Raw genomic sequence first — 18,140 nt, forward strand, 5'->3', positions numbered from 1 at the left:
GGGATTTGGGTTGTGGTTTTTTAAATCTTTCTTTCTTTCTTTCTTTCTTTTTCTTTTTCTTCTTCTTCTTTTTTTTTTTAAAGAAAAGCCCCCATCCTGTGTCATCATTTTTATGGATCTGCAATTCTGGCAAAAATCTGTCTTTAATTTAGCTGTCCATATAAAAATCCTCACTGTATAATAATGAACAGATGCCATGGAATTTAAGCTGAGCCTCGGCTCCTCCCCGCCTTCCCCCCGCGCCTGGCACCGGCACCGGGCACCGGCTGAGTGGCACAGACTGGCACCAACACGGGAGCGAAGGGTGGGCAGGGGGCGACCTGGGCTCAGCGCCAGGGCACTGGGGTGGTGAAGGGGTGTCCAGGCGCCGGGCTTGGCCAGGCGGGAGCTTTTCCGTGGTGGCACCAAGGGAGAAGTGTCTGAGGGATTTTTCTTTTTCTACAAAATGATCAGTAGTTAAGGGTTTTGGTTTGGTTTCGCTTAAGGGCTCTGTGGTCCTTCTCAGGTTTGTTTGTTTGTTTGTTTGTTTTTTCAAGGCACCGCCCTCCCCCAATATAAATCCAAATGTTTTCGAAGTTTTAATTGAGTTGTGTTTAACCCTTCCCGTGCGCGGCGCCCCTGCCTCGGCCTCGGAGCCCAGCCGAGCGCGAGTTGGGAGTTCGCTGCAAGCGGGATCCGTACCGCTTCCGGCCGGCCCGAAGCCTCCGAGGTATCCCGGGCGCCCGAGCCTCCCGAGGCTCCCGCGCAGCTCCCGCAGGGCGGGAGTACCCTTTTGCCCTCCAAGAGTGAGGCCCGATGTGGCATCTGTTCGGCGAGCAGGAGAGAGGAAGGCAAGAAGGAAAGCCCCACTTCCCCCATACCAATTCTCTCGCTTTTCCCTAGGGAAAAGAGAAAACTGTGCGAGTCAGGTGTCCCCCACTGCCTCCGCCTGCGGTCTGAGAAAGCAGGCATCGGCTTGGGATTGAGAGGTTGGTTCTGAGCCCCCCAACCCCACCCCCACCTCTTGCCTTTAATGCGACTCTGGCGAGAACAGATGTCCCAAGCCGGGCGGACTGCCCAGACCCCGCCCAGCTGTGCCCTTGGCGAAGACTTGGCTGAGGGTAGGAACTGGCACGCGGGTCCCCAAAGGGGTTTGGGGGCTCCTTCGCCCCGGCGGGACATGACCTGGCAGCCTCGGCCTCCTGGCCAGCGCAGCCTCGGGCGGGAGGCGGAAGCGCCCCGGAAAGACCCGTTCCTAATTCAATTAATTCCAAAAAGAGGAATGAGAGGAATACGGAGGTGGAGAGAAGCTAAGAAAAAGGTTTGAATAACCGAACACCAGGCACACACTCAGGGTATGGAGCCCTGCAGCCCCAGTGTGTCTGGGGAGTCGGCACTGCCCTCCTGCACTCTAACAGGAAGGCGTGTTAGAGCCACACCCTGGTGCACACATCTGGGCAGCATCTCCACCCAAGGCGGTGCCCCAGCTTTCTTGGCACAGCCAGTGTCTAGGGGTTCCCTTGTCTTTTCCTCTCTGAGCGCCCAGCTTCTCCTCACACCAGGGGGCTAACCCCCCCCCCCGCCCACCGCCCAGTCCCTGCCAGTCCCTGGCATCTCCCCCTGAGAAACTGGTTACCTTTCTGCCCGTGAGCCCAGCCTTCCTCTCAGTCCTCTCTTGCTGGCACTCCCCGGGCAGGCTGCTTCCATCCCAGGGCTTTAGGATAGAGAAAGTTTCAGAGAGCAGACCAGTCCTTCTGAGGTGGCTATGCCCTTTCTTACCACTTCTCATCAAGGAAAACTGTCCAGAATTTTTAAAGATGCAGGACAGAAAGGCAAGAGGCTAATTCAGGATTTAGGAGAGGAAGAGGCCTTTCAGATTTCTCAAAGTCCAGGTCCTTACTTACCTCCCCTCTGGGTCTGTGGTCGGTGCCTTCATGCCCCAGGCTTAGAGAAAGAAAAGTGACGACATCTTCGGGCTGTGAGCTGGGAAGCCTGTTGTGACTGCCGAGGCCCACCTGCCCCCTTCCACATCTCGCAAGAAGAAACTTTCTCCTTTGAGCACATAAGAGCAGGTCAAGTGTGGAGTCCTGATCTAACCCCTGTTGTGACATGAGGAGCCTGGGAGTGGAGGCGAAGGCCAAGCCTGGTCAGGCCTGGCCCACACTGTCCCTTTCTTCCCACCTTCCTTGAGAACTAAACTGTGGCATCTAGAATTATCCCTCGGTCTCAATGTCCCCTCAAATTCAGATTTCTCCTCCAAGGAGCAGACAACTTCAGGTTTAAGATTCTGGGGAAGAGAAGAAAGCCAAGGTCATCCAAGAGAGAATGAAATCTCTGACCTCTATGGGCAATTCTTGCATCGTCAGGCTTGTGAACTTTCCCATAGAACAGAAAGAGAGGGAAGCAAACACAGCCCGATGGAGTTCAGGGAGTGCCAGGGCTTCCCTGTTGCTGACTCCCTTGGGGTTTAGTTTCCCTGGACTGTACTCAGTGGTTTATTGTGTTGTCCTACGAGGTGATGAAATCAGAGCTGGGGGTTCACTGGGCATCAGGGACTCCCGGTCGATTGTGGCTGGTTAAACAGAGAGGAGAAGAGCACAAGGCTTTTTCTCCCTTTCCCCCTGATGGACAAATGGCCTGGACTCAGAAACATCTCTGTTTCCCTGCCATTTCCAAATGCTTGACTTCAGATGGGGGTGGGAAAATCAAGGGGAAGATGCCCTCCTGATTGATCCCGGCTGCAGTTTTCAGGTTTCCACAGCCCAGGGGTTGAGCTGAGCCTCTGCTAGTGCGTGCTTGGAGATCCCGCTGCTCAAACTAGGACAGGGAGGGCGTCCTCTCTAGGACTTCTCCCCTTGCCCCCTCCCTACCACTGCTCTGGCCCCTTTTAGCTTTTTCCCTCTCCCCCACCCTACACACCTCCTTCTGTTCCTGGAGCTTCTCGGTGTGTGTGCGTGCAAGCGGGAGAGCCAGCTAGAGAAAACGACCTGCGAGGGGGAGTTTGGGGCTGCGTGTCCTCCCGCATCTTCTTCTCCTGCTCATCTGGCCATCTCACCGGGGAAGTTGAGTGTTGGGAAGGGGGGTGATGGGAGGATAGAGCACAGCTAGAGTGCAGCCAGTATGAGGGAAGGGTCAGGAATTGGGGAAGGGGTAGCTCACGTAGTCGCTGGAATTCACTGGAGGCAGAGGCAGAGGCATTGGGGATCCCAGCCCCAAAAAGGGGCCGGGGCATCCTCCGCCTGCCTTGAGGTGACCACAGGTGCTGTGTCTCGACAGTCATCAACATCTTTTGAAAGGAACTGGAATCCACCTTTCAAAACCTAATCGTGCCGCGTGGAGTAGCCGGAAGAGTGAAGTGTAGGAGTCTGGTCTGGCCAGGGAAGCCACGTGGAGGGGTCTTTTGCTTCCGGCCCCAAGCCACCTGGATGCCACCCAGCCTGGGACTTCAGAACAGCTTCTGGAAACAGGCTGAGTGGGAGAGAAGCCCAATTAACCTTGTTTCCAGGGCAGGATAAGACTCAGGCCTCGGATGGGTGCCGAGTTCTTTTTCTCTCTAGTTGTCCCTGCCAGGCCTGTCCCATGCCATGAGCAGACCAGACTCCAGATTTGAGTCTGGGAGTTGCGCCTAGCTTCATACATCATGGAAGTGGGGGGGGGGGGAGAAGGTGGGTCAAATCCTTTCTCCCAAGAATAGGGGTGACTCAGAGGTTTATTAAATCCCCTTAGACCACTGACAGAGGTGAATGCTAGGTCGAAGGGTCCACTTCTTAACCTCACTTTAGATATATGATCCCATAAGAATTCTAGAATGAAATTTTGAGAGGATTCCAGCGAAATTCTACAAAAACCGCAGGAGAATTCCGCCCAGAATTCCAGCCGGGTATCAGGAAGGGCCTCTCGTGGTGCCACGCTCCCTGGGGCCGTCACAAGCAGCCTCCGTCTGCGGCAGGCGGGAAAGCAAGAGACTGGAGGAGAGTCAGCACCGGGGCGCGAACAGCTCCCAGCCTCCTGGCCTCTGTCTCCCCGCAGCAGTCCTCTGGTAGAGAGAGGGCATTGTCTCCACTGGTGAGAGTGTTTGGAAGTGGTCACTTAAGGGAGGCACCAAGCTGAAGGTCAGACAGTATAATCCGATCTACGCTTTTACATTTAAAGCTTCCTTCAACTAGCTTTTCCTTTCACAATTTTGTCATGGTGCTCTCCTTTTTGGGGGGCCTTGGATCAAATCTTTAAAAGCCTTACCATCCAGCCCCAACAGTACACCGCCCATTTCAGTTCTAAAACAAGCAACAGTGTTGTTGTTGTTGTTGTTGTTGTTGTTAATTATTTAAGGAAGCAGCGTTGGAAACAGTCTCGGTACTCCTAACCGTGTTCAGGCTTTGGGATGTTAGTCTTTGGGACTTAGACCCCTCCCCTTCAAATATTCCAGGGGTCCAGTGGACACCGATGTCTAAGGGAGGGTCCTTTCAGGGAAGTCAGTTCAGAGATACCTGTGCCCCTGAGGCTCAGAGAAAGAGAACTGTGAGGCTGTCTTCTCTGAGATGAGGAAGCAGCTTAGGCAGCACCAACTCCTCTGTGGTGCCCTTTTTCCACCTCCCTAGGTTGAGGGCTTCCCTCTCTCTGGAGCTGCACCAGGCAGGAAGGAAGTTGTCCAGATGTGGACCAGAAGGGTTCCTGCTGTCCTGTCAGGGGAAACTCATGGTGATGTCAAGCTCCACTGTTCCAGGTGGGCACCTAGGTTCAGACCCTTCATACAGCCTTGGGATGTCCCTGCAACCTCATCAACACCACTATAAATTTCAATGTTCTTGAGGCTAAAAATGGCTGATTCCCCTGAGTCTACTGAAACACAAATTTAAGACTAAAAAGACTTCCTACATTAATATTTCATCCTCATGACCTTATAATTTTTTTTATTTAAAAACATCCCTGTCTGGCTCAAATGGTTGTCTCTCTATCTCCCTGCACTTGTTTTTTTGCAACAGTGGGCAAGAAGGTTGTAAAATGACTGGCTGTTCCCAACTGGGTCATTTTTCAGTGAAGAAAAGATATTTTGTTCTCAAGGAGGTGCAAGTTTGGGACTGAAGGAGTGGTAAGGAGATTAGTACAATGCTTTGTGCTAGGAGAGTGTGTAAGTCTGTGTAAGGTCCGGGAAGGGCAATGACTGTAGCTGTTTTGGTGCCCAGTAGATGGGTGTGAGGAAGGCTGTAGGGTGGAAATCCCTCCCAGGAATGTCCAGGGTCCCTGTACCTGTCCTCTGCACAGTCATTGACTCTGTCTCCATCCCCCAGAGCCCCAGCTCAATTCCCCCAAATGAAATGAGGCCACTGTGAGAAACCGGGTCCGGCTTTGCATCTCATTTACATAAATATTTATTAATCGTCATTAAACTGAACAGAAACACGCAATGCACTTCGGGTGTCCGACGGGAGTTTCATCTTGGCTACAAGAGGAAGGTAAAATTGCGTGTGAGTGTGTGGGTGAGTGTGTGGGTGTGTCGCTTGTGGGTTTGCATTTTTGCGTCGTGTGTTTGGATGCCTGATCTCCTGCCTCCGGTGGGGAGAGGTTCTCCTTTTGCCCCCTTTTCTGGGAAACTTCCAGAAGGAACCCTCAGCCCTCTCCCTGCCCACCTGCTAGCCAGAACCAAGAGGACGCTTCAGACAAAAACCTCCTCTCCAGTCATCGGAAATGGCCGGCGCCTTGCGCCCACCGAGGCACAGTCGGGCAGGGGCGGGGCTGTCCCCAGGTCTTGGTCTCCACCCTCAACCCGGGATGAGGCTTGCCTGTGGGGAGCGGGGGGTCGGCGAGGTCTCCTCCCCTCTGCCCCCGGACGCCGGCGCCGGGCCTGCGTGTGCGTGCGGTGTGGTGTGCGTGTGTGTGTCTCTCATGCAAACCCTCCCTCCCCAAACCGACCCCCCCAACAGTTTGCCATTCCATACAAATTTGGAAACAGATTTTAAAAACAGCATGACGCACAATGGGGACGGGGCGGGGGAGGGCAGTGGCACTGGGGCCCCAAATCTCCGAGTCACTGATTGTAAGAACCTGGGGAGGGGAGGGGCGGCGCCGGCCCCCACTTCACCAAAGTGCACAGATCCGCGCTTGGGCGGCGCGGCCCGCGGGCCGGGAGGGGCATCCCGGGGCCGGGCCGGGCCGCTAGGCTCAGTCAGAACCTCCTTGCATAGATATTTGTGTCTTTTATTATTGGTAGTAGTATTTTTGCCTTTTATTGCTTCTAAAAGTTCTTACTGCGTTTTCTCTCCGATCCGGACTCTGCGTTCGGCCATCCGTCGCCTCTTAGCCTTTTTTTTTTTTTTTTTTTGTATGTATGTTTGTTTGTTTTAAAAAGGAAACGGGGAAAAACGGAATTCTAGTTACAAAGTTGCTTGGCCTCTCTCTTTCCTCTCAATCCACACATTCCTCCCGCCAAAATTAAAATCACGAAACGCTGAGACGAGGGGTCGGGGAGAGGGTGTTCCAGGTCCAGGCTGGAGCGCCCTGACTTATGCCCTCTTCAAGAAAGAGGGGCGCCCGGCTCCTTTCTGCCACGGCAGCTCGGTGTCCTGTTATAATAATAATGATAATGATAATAATAATAACAACAACAACAATAGAGGGAAACAGTATCCCACAGCTCAGCTGCCCCTTGCCGATGCATTTGGGCCTGCAGAGGGGAAGGGGAGGGGGAAACCTAAGTGTAGAGATTGGGAATGGGGGGTGTCTCCAGGGAGTGCCCTAAGAGGGGGTCCCTGGAGAACTACCCTGGGAAAGAGGAGGAAACCCCTTGGGGAGAGAGAAGGCGAGTCCCCTGGGGTAATCGAGGCTCCTGGGACGGCCACCCACTGGTAAGAGAACTGCACTGCCCGGGAGAGGGTCAGTACCGGCGGCCCGCTCCCCGCGCCCGGCGCCAGGATAGGTGGGGGTCCCTTGCGCTCGGGGGCTGGGGACAGGGGTGCGGGCAAAGGCAAAGAAAAGAAAGGGGCAGGCGCGAGGTCTCAGTTATGAAAAACGCATTGAGCTCCTCGTACATGGGGCCCCGGTCGTGGTGAAGGTGCATATCGTAAGACAAGAGATTCTCCGAGTGGACGCCCCCGCGCACAGCCGACGAGCCAAAGACCAGCCCGTGGCCCGTGGGCCGCGAGCCGGGCAGCGCCGAGTAGTGCATAGAATAATGGTAGCTTTTCTCGTGGTCGGGCGACGAGTCCTGCTTGAGTGAGAAGTTGCCATTGAGACAGAGCGGGGGGCGAGCGGGCCCTCGTACTCGGAGCTGTTATAGTCCGGGCTCGCGCCGCCGCCGCCCGCCCGCGGCTACAGCGTCTCGTAGGCGGCGCAAGTAGCCGTGGGTCCGCAGGGCGTGCGCCGCGCCGCCGCCCAGGCCGCCCGCCGCTGGCACTGTGCGCCCGCCAGGCGCGAGCACGGGTACGGGTAGGGTGCATGGCAAATGGGCCACCAGAGCCGTGGAAGCGGCCCGTGCCGTCGGCGCCCTGCTCCGTGAGGAAGTTGCGCGAGTTGACTGCAGGCAGCCGGCCACCAGGTGGTGGTGTGGGCTGCGATAGACCCTTGCACAGCGTCTGCACGTAGGAACACCAGGTCGGGCCGCTTGCCGGAGCGCAGGATCTCCGAGAGCGCCCAGATGTAGTTCTTGGCTAGGCGCAGCGTCTCGATCTTGGACAGCTTCTGGGTCTTGGAGTAGCAGGGCACCACCTTCCGCAGGTTGTCCAGCGCCGCGTTCAGGTCGTGCATGCGGTTGCGCTCCCCGCGCGTTCGGCCTTCTGCCGCCGCAGCTTGGAGCGCTCCAGGCGCGCCTTGGTCATCTTGCGCTTCTTGGGCCCGCGTTTCTTGGGCCGCTCGCCCTCTGCCTCGTCCAGCCCTTCCTCCTCCTCCTCTTCCTCCTCCTCCTCGCCCCCCAGCTCGCCTTCCTCCTTGACCTCGGCCAGCGCGGCCTCCGCACCTCGTCTGCACGGAGAGGGACTGGCTTAGAGGCCCGGGCTGGCCCCGGAGCCCCGGGCCCCGGCGGAGGCGGCGGCGGCGGCGGCGGCGCGTCGCCCTTGTCGCTCCTCGGTTCGTCGTCGTCGCCGTCGCCCCAGCTGGCGAACTTGGGCACGTCCGAGAGGAGACCGGGCTCGCTGAACAGGCGGGTCAGCATGGTGCCTGAGGGCGCCCCGCGGGCGGGAAGGGGAAACAGCACTGAGTGAGGGGCACAATGGGGTCACGCCGCCCCCCCCCCCAACTCGCCTCCACCCCCAAGTCCGGGTGCCCAGGGTGCCCTGGATGCCCACCCTCCTCCTCCTGCCCCGCCAGAGCCGGCCCAGCCCTGCCCCGGCTACCGGCCCGGGATCTCGGCCCAGGCCCTCTCCCCAGCGCTGGGCCCCGGCTCCGCCCCTTGCCTGAATGAGGGGCCGCTGCCCGCACTCGGGGCTTCTCCGGGTCAGGGCAGGGACCGAGTCGGGGCGTTAGGAAACAGACATCTTCGCCCGGGGAGGCGGCGCGCTCGCCCTGAACGCCGGTTCTCTCCTGGCGGTGGAGGAAGGCTGGGCGGCCGCGGGTGGGGACAGCTGCCCCGCACGGCGGCTCTGGCGGCCCGGGCCCCTCGACCGGGCTCCCCCACCCCTCCCGCGGCTCTCACCCCCACACTCCCTAATCCAATTTGCAACTTGGCCGCGCGCCGCCCTCGGCCCGGCCCCCACCCCCGCAGCCCCAATTCCAGAGGCGGGAGGATCGTCTCTAGCCGTTGCGTCCCCGGCTCCCGGAGCCGGCTCCGGGAGGCGAGGACCGAGGAACCCGGGCGTGGGGAGGAGACGGAGAGAAGCGAGCCTCGTCCGTCTCCCCTGCGGTCAAGGACCCCTTTACCCCCTTCAAACTGCCTCCCTCCTTCACGACTCTCCAGATCTCGTTGTATTTCGGTACTGATGGTGGGGGGGAATCAAATTTGTTTTCTTTCTTTTTTTCTTTCTTTTCCTTTTTTTTTTTTTTTTTTTTTTTGGGTGGTGAAGAAAGGTCGCAGGTTCCTCCGGGACAACCATGCGGGGGGGGGGTCCCCATCTCAGCTTCTTCACTCCCCCCCCCCCATGATCTTGCTTTTCTCCCAAGCCCATCGCAAGCAGAGACGCCTCCCTCCGTAGCCCCTTGAGCTGCAGCCCCTAGGGGAGAGGGAACCCTGGGCGCCTCCGATGCCCACCCTATGAGGGGGCATCGTCCCAGGAAGGGGGATTTGCGGACCCTCTTGTCGGCCGAAGCAGCCGCCCCTCCCCACCCCCCCGCAGCCGGCGGGTCAGATCTAGCTCCCTTTCGGACAACTTACCTCGGAGAGGAGTCAAGGGGAGAGGGGAGGGGAGGGGGGGGAGGGGGGCAAGAGAGAGAGGGGGGAGAAGAGGAATCTTCTCGCTTATTTCATTGTTCCCCCATCTTCAGGGAGCGGGGGCAGCGGCTCCTCAAGGCGGCGGGCGCCGGCGTCTTCAGAGCGCCATGCGAACCGCGGAGCGAGTGTGGCATCTCTACCAGGCGGGGTACCAGCCTCTATGCCAGGCCATATGGGCTTGGCACGTCACGGGCAGCAGCTATCACATGAGAGACGGTGATTGGCATGCGTCTGCATTGGGGGAGAGCCGGCTCCCCCGGGACCCGCCGCCATCTGTCACTCTCTACTCCAAAAAAAAAAAAAAAAAAAAATTAAATAAATAAAGGAAATAAATAAATATCTCTGCCGCCCTCCCCTCCCCGCCCAACGCAGGGAAAGCAGGGATTGAGAGGGAGGTGGGAGGAGTTGCCCCCCTTGGATATAGAGCCCCCCACATGGGAACAATGGGGTGACAAGGCTGGCAACTGGGGGTTTGTGGTGGCCCCCAATTCTATCTATGCTCTCTCCAGGGTCCTGCTCTGTCCATTTCCTCCCTTGCAGGCCCCCAAAGGTGGGTCAGGGACCAAACCTCAGGTCTGGAGAAGGGACCTCTATGCTTGCCCCCACTCCCTGGGAGGATCCCCTCAGTCACAAAGGGACAGCTGAGGCCCCCTCCCAGGGTGGGCGTGGGGGGCGTCCCTAGCCCAACCCCATAGGTAGATGTTGGCACCATGCCATCCCTCATCCCTGTTTGCCCCTCCCCCACCCACCCTCACGCACACACAACATATGTGGCTGAACGAAATTCAAACCAAGGGAAAGACAGAGAAAAGGAAAGACTTGCCTGGATGTCTGTGCCTCTGCATGGGCGTGTGTGTGTCTGTGGGGACATGTGTGTATATCTGTGGAGTCAGCCTATGGGAGAGATTTCCTTGGGTGTTTGGGGGCATATGTATGTTGGGGTGGGGGTGGAGAAGAGCCTCTAGGATAAGCCTGTGTACCCACCATCAGGAATGAGGGAGAGGGTCTCAGTCTGGATTCCTAAACCAGAAATCTCTCACTCACCCCCTCCCTCATGTCCTCCCCCTGCTAGACAAGCAACCATCCCACCAGTGGCTTTCTCTCCTGGCCTTCTGACTTACTTATTTAAGGGAGGAGGAGGGGGCTGGGCTGGAAAATGCCTGAAGTTCCTAGAGAAGACTCAGCATTCTCCTCCCCCTACAAAAAAATACTGAAGTCAACTCCAACAGTCTTGAGAGGGACAAAGGGGAGGTGGGTCAGACAGGTGTCTTGATAAAGAAGGAAATGGCTATTTTCTCTTACAGCTCACCTTTTAACTCTCTCACTGGGCCAGATACAGATGCAAATGGCATGAGTTGAGGGAGGTAGCTTTAGACACACACAGACATGCACACACACAGACACACACACACACACACACACACACACAGACGCACACACCTCTGTTCCTCACCCTGTGGTGCAGAAAGTAGAAACACACCCTGACTCAGACAGATACATGTGTGTGAGCAGGTAATCACAACCAGGTGAGAGAGACGCTTGCCCACACCCTGATTCAGCATTTGTGTGTTTCAGACCCACATTTCCTGTCCCTTCCCATCCTCCAGCTTACGTATGCACAGACAACTTCAATTATACATTAAGCACACACACTTGGATGTCAAGCATGTTCCAAGCACTGTGGTGGGTGCAATGCTGAGCAAGACAGGGGCTTCACTCTCCATCTGGGCACATACAGTTTTCTTCCTGGGGAAGCCTCCAGAGAGGACCTTGGGCTGGTAAGACACTGATTGGATGCTTGGTAGAATGAATCAGGTTTTAGACAGAGGTGCATACAGTAGCTAAGGAGGCCTTGGAGAAGGGGGAGGCCGGTGTCTGAGGCTCTCAGAGATAGTTGGCCAGGAGCTAAAAGGAGCCTCAGAACGAATAGCCCCAACTCCTCCTTTTGTCAAGGTCTGTAGAGAGGGACTGTCTTGTCCAGGAACACATGAAGGGAGAGCAGAACCCGACCTAGGATCCAGGGGCTTGACTCCCAGCCAAGTGCTCCTTCCACAACCCTACAGTCTGCCTCAGGGGTCTCCAAGGATGAGAGGTCGATGCTAAGTCTTCCACCATTCTTGCAGGGATCCTAGGTCTGGGAAGGTAAAATCTCACCTATGGCAGATCGTCTAGGGCACTCTGGGCATAGCCAGAGAGACAGAGGCCTATGAGGTGGGGTAGAGACTCAGGAATGCCAGCCAGCCCCTGTCCAAATTTGAGTACAGCCTCAAAGGCTTTATTGTCCCTTTACTGAGGGTGGGGTCTTCGATCCCGATAGGGGCCCCTTCTCCTCAAGGCCTTGGCCATGTTATATTTGAGTTACATTCATGTGCTTTGGACTCTGATTTCTGCCCAACCCCACTTACTAGCTTCAAAGAATGCTGAATGCCTTGAGCAAGTTGCATAAGGTCTCTCAGTCTTGATGTCCGCATCTGTAAAATGGGGATGATTATGCCATACCTCCTAGAGTCGCTGTTAGTACTCAATGGGGTAATACACAGGGCCAGCAATATAGTAGGCATTCAACAAATGCCATATCTCATTTTTATTAAGGCACTTTGTAAACTGTAACATGCTTTACAATATTAATTTCTTTATAATCTTTTTTTTTTCAACGTTTATTTATTTTTGGGACAGAGAGAGAGCATGAACCGGGGAGGGGCAGAGAGAGAGGGAGACACAGAATCGGAAACAGGCTCCAGGCTCTGAGCCATCAGCCCAGAGCCTGACGCGGGGCTCGAACTCACGGACCGCGAGATCGTGACCTGGCTGAAGTCGGACGCTTAACCGACTGCGCCACCCAGGCGCCCCTACAATATTAATTTCTTGCACATACCCCCATACACATTCAGAATGCTTTGTCTATATAGGAATTGAGTTTTGGGTGAATTAATGGGTGAATGAATGGATGAGTAAGAGAATGAGTACCTCCTTGGGGGAGAAAGACACCCTCTGCCTTCTCCTTTGGACACTGAGGGATTGGGTTGAGCCACCTAGGGTCTCACAGACCCCTACCAGCTTTGCTTTCTACTCTAGGCAGGAAGCAATACCTTGCTCAGGATAAAGGAGCCCTTGGGAAGTCTTTCCATCCCTCCCAGCCTCCTGTTAAGAATGACCTTGGCTCTCTAGGTCTGAGAAGCCCCTCTTAACCCCCCACAGAAGGAGACCTGGGGGTGGGGGTGGGTATACCTGAGGGCATGGGGAACTTCATCCCTCTTGGTCTGTTTCCTGCCCCTGTCTTTTCTTCCTTCAGAAAAATGGAACAAGTTTTTCTCACTCGACACGTTTCAACTTTTTTTTAGAAGATACAATAAAAAACAGGGGAAAATTGGAACAGAGGGAGGTGTGGGATGGGCCGGCCTCAGACATAGGCTTGGAAGAGGTACAACACACACGTGTCCACATCCACACGAACAAGCACAAACATACAGAGACATACATGCTCCTCTCTGTTCACCCAGAGATACGGAGATGCAGTGACGGAGAGACAGAAAGAGCCAGAAATGGAAGGAAGGAGACGGAAGGAGAAGGACACCCAGAGATGCCATCTGTTCCTCCCCCTGGCATTGGGGGAAGGGAGTTGGTGAGGGGCCTAGTCCCCTCTGGGTCTCTGAGAGGAAAAGGGGAATAGTGGGTACCTCAGCCAGGCCTGGAAGACTCCCATTTCTGCTGCCCACCCCCATGGAGGGAGCTGGGAGCTGAGGGTCTGAGGTTCCCATGGAGACATAGCCCCATCCCAAGGGAGGCCACAGTCTGGGCACCTAAAATGGCTGCCTCGGAGGGGTGGCGGCCATTTTGTGCAGGCTTAGGTCCTGATGGGGGGGCGGGGGGAGACAGGCAGAGACAGAGGGAGGGGACAGGTCATTCCTGAGCAGTCTAGGGGAATCTTGCTCAGGGGACAGGATGAATGTTCTGTAAAACTGCTCTCGTTACACCCCGGGCTCCACCAAAGTACAGACATACGTATAAATCTGTAAAAACTCCACTCCATGCTGACACCCGGAAGGACACCTAGCCAGCCGCCACCACCACCATGCCCCAAATAAGATCGGTGGGGGCAAGTGTGCTGGAGAAGGAGACTCGATTTCCCACCAAAGTGCCAAGCCGTGGGGAGCAGGTGGATTAGAACCCAGGTGTCCGTTCTGTGGCGGAAGCCATCTAAGGCCACGGTCCTGGGGCCTCCCCCCGCTGAGGTGGGCGGGCAGGTGAAGAATGAGGGTAGGAGCACAGTGAGGAGGGGGCAGTCTGTTCTCGTCACCCTCATCTCTGATTTGAGGGGAAGGGCAGGAATTTGGAGATCCTCTGAGGGCCCGGTGCTGCTGGCATTAGCTGTGCTGTGGGGGGAGGAGGAAGGGGAGGGGGCAGGCTGGCACTGCCCAGACGGCGCCTGTTCTATCAGTTCAGGATGCTTGAAGCTTCCTCCTGAAGCATGAGAGCACCTGCCACCCCCTTCCCCATCCCCCTGCCCCACCTCAAGTCCAAAAGGGCGTTGGGGGAGGGGGACCTGCCGCTTCTTCCTGGCTCTGGGGTGGGCACCTGCCCCGCTACCCCCTCCCCCGCCCGCCGCAGTGTTCTGGGGAGCGGCGGGCACGCCAGATGGCGTGGCTGAGAATGCGGCGACGTTGCCGGGAGGTGAGGGCTGGCACGGGTGATATGCGGCTGCGTGCCTTGTGGTGCCACGGGGGAGGGGGAGGGGGAGGACCAGTGAGGTGTAGCCCCCCTCCTCCGTGCTGACCTCCTGTCCTGACCTCTAGCTCACTACCAGGATTCTCCTTTGCCTGAGCCCTGGGCTCCCATTCTGGGCCTAGGCCCCACCCAAAGATGGGTGGGCACACACCCATGGGGCCAGGCATGGTGCTGAGAGTCCTGAGGCAGAACTCTGCTGCACCCTTCCCCCTCCCCATCCTGCCCCCAATCCAGGACAGAGGGTGATGGGGGAGACCTTCCAGTCCTTCTGAAAAGCCAGCCCCCTCAGGATTGTTCCCTTGTTCCAAGAGTAGAGTGGCCTTTTGCCCCATAACCTTTGACTTCTGGCTCCTGAGCCCTGTTTTTCTAAGAGTTGCTTCCCTGATGGGCACTGGTCTCTGGGTCTCTGAGTCTCCCTTTCATCAGTCATCCTCATTCCTCACAAGGATGATTCCTGGAAGGACACCTCCTCCTGGGAGCCTTCCTGGAAACTCCCCAGGCAGGACAGCTTCCGTGCTTACCACCTTCTGTTAGGAGGATCCATTTACCCATCTGTCTCCCTGACTTGACCACAGTGGCTACTTGTTTTATATCTCAATACTCCAGTGCTTCACAAAGGCTGTAGTGAGTTGGCACTCAATAAATGCTCGCTGCATTAATGCGTGGCTGGCTAAGAGAGTTTGAGGGTACGAGCCTTTCTCCAGAGAATCTCCTAAAGCAGCAAGACCCAGGGTCCCTGGTGGAGCTCAGAACCTCCAGACCCCTCCTCCTGCCTTTTGCACAAATTTCATTCTGGGGAGCTGGAAGCCTCATACTGGGCACCAAGCTCCGGTTCTGAGGTCACAGAGGCCCCAAGGCGCCTCCCTCACTAGAGTGGTCCCTGCCCAGTTGTAGATCCCTTGCTCCAGCCTCCCACCTCTTGAAGCCTCAGAGCCCCTCTCCTTTCTACTCTGACCCTGCAGGAGGCAACTGTAATTCCCTGAGGGGGCGAGAACTGAAGTCCAAGGACAAGGCTGAGTCCCACTCTCACTGCCTTTTCTTCTTTGCTGCTGCTGCCCAAAGCCACCCCCTCAATATCTCATACCCCTTCTGTCTCATGGGCCCTGTCCAGGCCCTCCTCCCCTGTGAAGCCCTTACTGCCCTTTGAGCTTCCTGCACAGGATCAAGGCTACCCATTCTGCCCATCCTATCTAAAAAGCCGTATTTCAGGCATCTCCAATGGCTCCTCATCACTCCTAGGAGCAGGCCACACTCCGTAGGGACACCCCCGACCTGGCTGCCCCAGCACTTGTCCCTGCCTTGAACCCAGACCCTCAGCAGCTCTAAGCTGCTTCTACTTTCACAAGCCTTGTGCCTGTGAGCCTTTGTCCCAGTTGTCTGTTATGTCTGGAGCGCCCTCTCCCTTTTTCCTAGCCTTTTAAGCCTAAGCATCACCTCCTCCGGGAAGTCCCTCTGGGTTAGATGCTCCTACCCAGTCTCCTCTAATACTTTCTGCACACTTCTAATAGGCATAGGTATTGACCTTTGCCTCACGGGTCTCTCTCATCTGACAGCACGTTCCTCAAAGACAGGAATTGGGCCCAGTGCCTGGCACAGAGAATCGCCTCAAGAAATGGTTGTGGCACCAAAGGCCTGTCTGCCACTGTTGGAGCAGGTGTCAGTTCTAGCCCAGAAATTGAAGGCTGCAGCTGAGGCAGAACACCCACACACAGGAAGCCTCTCCTTGAAACCCTCCCTCCTTTGCCCTCAGCCTCGCCACCAATCCTGGAATTGACGTGGCATGTCAGCCTTCCTCTCTGTAAAATGGGCTTGATAATTACAATAAAACCAGGCTTCTAGGACTGTTGTAAGTGTCAAACAGGCTAACAGGTGTGAAAATGCTGCCTCAGCCCCTGGCCGGATATGGCTGATTCTGCAAGCCCCTAATCGGCTTTAGCTTTAATTTTAAAGGTTTATTCATTTTTCAGAGACAGAGTGTGAGTGGGGAAGGGGCAGAGAGAGAGAGGGAGACACAGAACCCGAAACAGGCTCCGGGCTCTGAGCTGTCAGCACAGTGCCGGACGCGGGGCCCTGAACTCACGGACGGTGAGATCATGACCTGAGCGGAAGTCAGACGCTTAACCGATTGAGCCACCCGGGCACCCCGGCTTTAGCTTTTAAAAATCTTTGTTCCTGGAGCTCTGTTCGTCACATCTTTTTTTTTTTTTTTAAGTTTATTTATTTATTTTGAGAGAGTGAGAGCAGGAAGGGGCAGTGAGAAAGGGAGAGAGAGAGAATCCAAAACAGGCTCTGTACTGTCAGCACAGAGCCTGATGGGGGGCTTGAACCCACGAACTGCGAGATCATGACCTGAGCCCAAATCAAGAGTCGGACGCTTGACTGAACCACCCAGGTGCCCCTCATCACTACTTCTTCCTTCTGCCCTTCCGTCAGCATTCCAGGTGAGCAGTCAGGAGGTCCTGCCCCTGCTACTCCAAGGCATTCGGATGAAGAGGGAGCTCAAGGTGGCCAAAAGAGCACTGGTCTTGGCAGGGTCTCGATCTTGGTTAAAGCACACAACCCTCTGCTTCTTCATCTGTGAAATGGGCCTAGCGCCACCTGCCCACTTGCTTACCTCCTTCAGGACTAACGGGAGGGGCTGAAAGGACAGCCAATTATGAAGAACACTTGGGGTGACTAGATCCTGACTGATGGGGGATGGTAGCCCATGATGGGGCAGTGAAGGGCATCAGTAAAAGCAAGAGGACAGAGCGTGTGTCCTGGGCTCCCTTTCCTCTAGGCGGGCTCTGCTGTGAACTTCCTTGTGACCGGGGCATTTCCTGGTTTCCTCCCCTAGAGCTTCCTCCTCTTCTGGGTGTAGGGGGGCTTGTGGGGACCACGTACTTCTCTGATGCCTCTCTTGAGCCAGCATGGGTGGATGGGGCACCAGAGGCCGGCAGTAGACACAGGTGACTCACACCTGTGACAGTGCTGGTGCTCACAGGACAGCCCCAAGGGGCCGTGCTGGGGGGTGGGGTGTACATTGAGGAAATACCCAGGAGGTTTCTATTTGGCTCAGCCCCTGGGAGACTGGAGCCCAGGATAGTGTGAACGAGACTTAGCCATCACTTCCCTACTTCACTACCCTGTAGGGTGAGCACAGGGAGGGAAGGGAAGAGTCTGGAGGTACCAACGCTCCATTTTACAGATAAGGAAACCACAGCACAGAGAGGAAAAAGGTAACTTGCCTGAGGTCACAAGACTAATGAGTGACAGAGCTGGACCCCAATTCCTGCTTTGGGGTCCTTCTGTCCCTGGGGCCTCAGAGCTCTGTAATAATGTAACACGTAAACCACAACAATGTAATAATGATAATGGTGGGCATGATCTGTACCGGGCACAAGGTTTCACGTGCATCATCTTTCCTCCTCACCATGACCTCGGAGGCAGGATTATCGGTAGCCCCACTTAAAGACAAGGATGCTGAAGCACAGAGAGGGTGAGGTCAAGGTTGCTGTGCCAAGGTCACATAGCTAGTATGCTGCAGAGGTGGGATTTGAACCAAGCCCTGACTCTAGGTCCTGGTCTCTCTTTCACTATTGCAAACAGTACTCTTTTCTTTGAAACCCCCACTATCTTCACACTGGGGAAGAGCATCCCCTGTGATAAGAGAGGGAAAGGAGGGTGCCCAGGGAAGGACTATGCCCCGAGTCTGCCCTTTGTCCAGGCCCTCAGGTCACAGGAGCCAGTGTCCTAGCCTGTGTCTCCACAGTTCTACGCATGGGTGGGTGGGAGCCCCTTCCAGGGAAGAGGCCGTCATGTGAAACATGCTTCCCTCTTTCCTCAGCTCCTTCAGAAGGTGCCCTCCTTGCCCTTGCGGGTTCCACGAAGTGCTTCTTCCACCAGGAAGCCCTCCCTGATGTCATGTCACTCCCTCTTCTGGCCCCTGTCACCACGTTGAGGAGCACGTGGGGCTGGGCTGACCAGCTGGATCAGCTTTACTCTTCATCACCAGCCGCCTGCCACACCACTCTGTACCTGTCTGTAAAATGGGAATAAGGAGCCCTACCTCACAGAATCTTTGTGAGATTAGAAGCGGAGC

At 56.0% G+C, this 18,140-nt stretch overlaps 1 protein-coding gene across 1 annotated transcript; it reads right to left on the reverse strand.

The window, feature by feature from the left end:
* Positions 1 to 6,338: 6,338 nt before the first annotated feature.
* NEUROD2 (neuronal differentiation 2) lies at positions 6,339 to 8,122 on the reverse strand. Its single transcript, XM_030296928.1, is given in 8 exon segments — positions 6,339 to 7,221; positions 7,224 to 7,308; positions 7,310 to 7,362; positions 7,365 to 7,406; positions 7,409 to 7,559; positions 7,561 to 7,731; positions 7,734 to 7,930; positions 7,933 to 8,122. Coding segments are annotated over 8 exon segments (1,260 nt in total). The 3' UTR covers positions 6,339 to 6,850.
* Positions 8,123 to 18,140: the final 10,018 nt, after the last annotated feature.

This window comes from Lynx canadensis, chromosome E1 (genome assembly GCF_007474595.2).
Source record: "Lynx canadensis isolate LIC74 chromosome E1, mLynCan4.pri.v2, whole genome shotgun sequence".
In the NCBI taxonomy this organism is placed as follows: Eukaryota; Metazoa; Chordata; class Mammalia; order Carnivora; family Felidae; genus Lynx; species Lynx canadensis.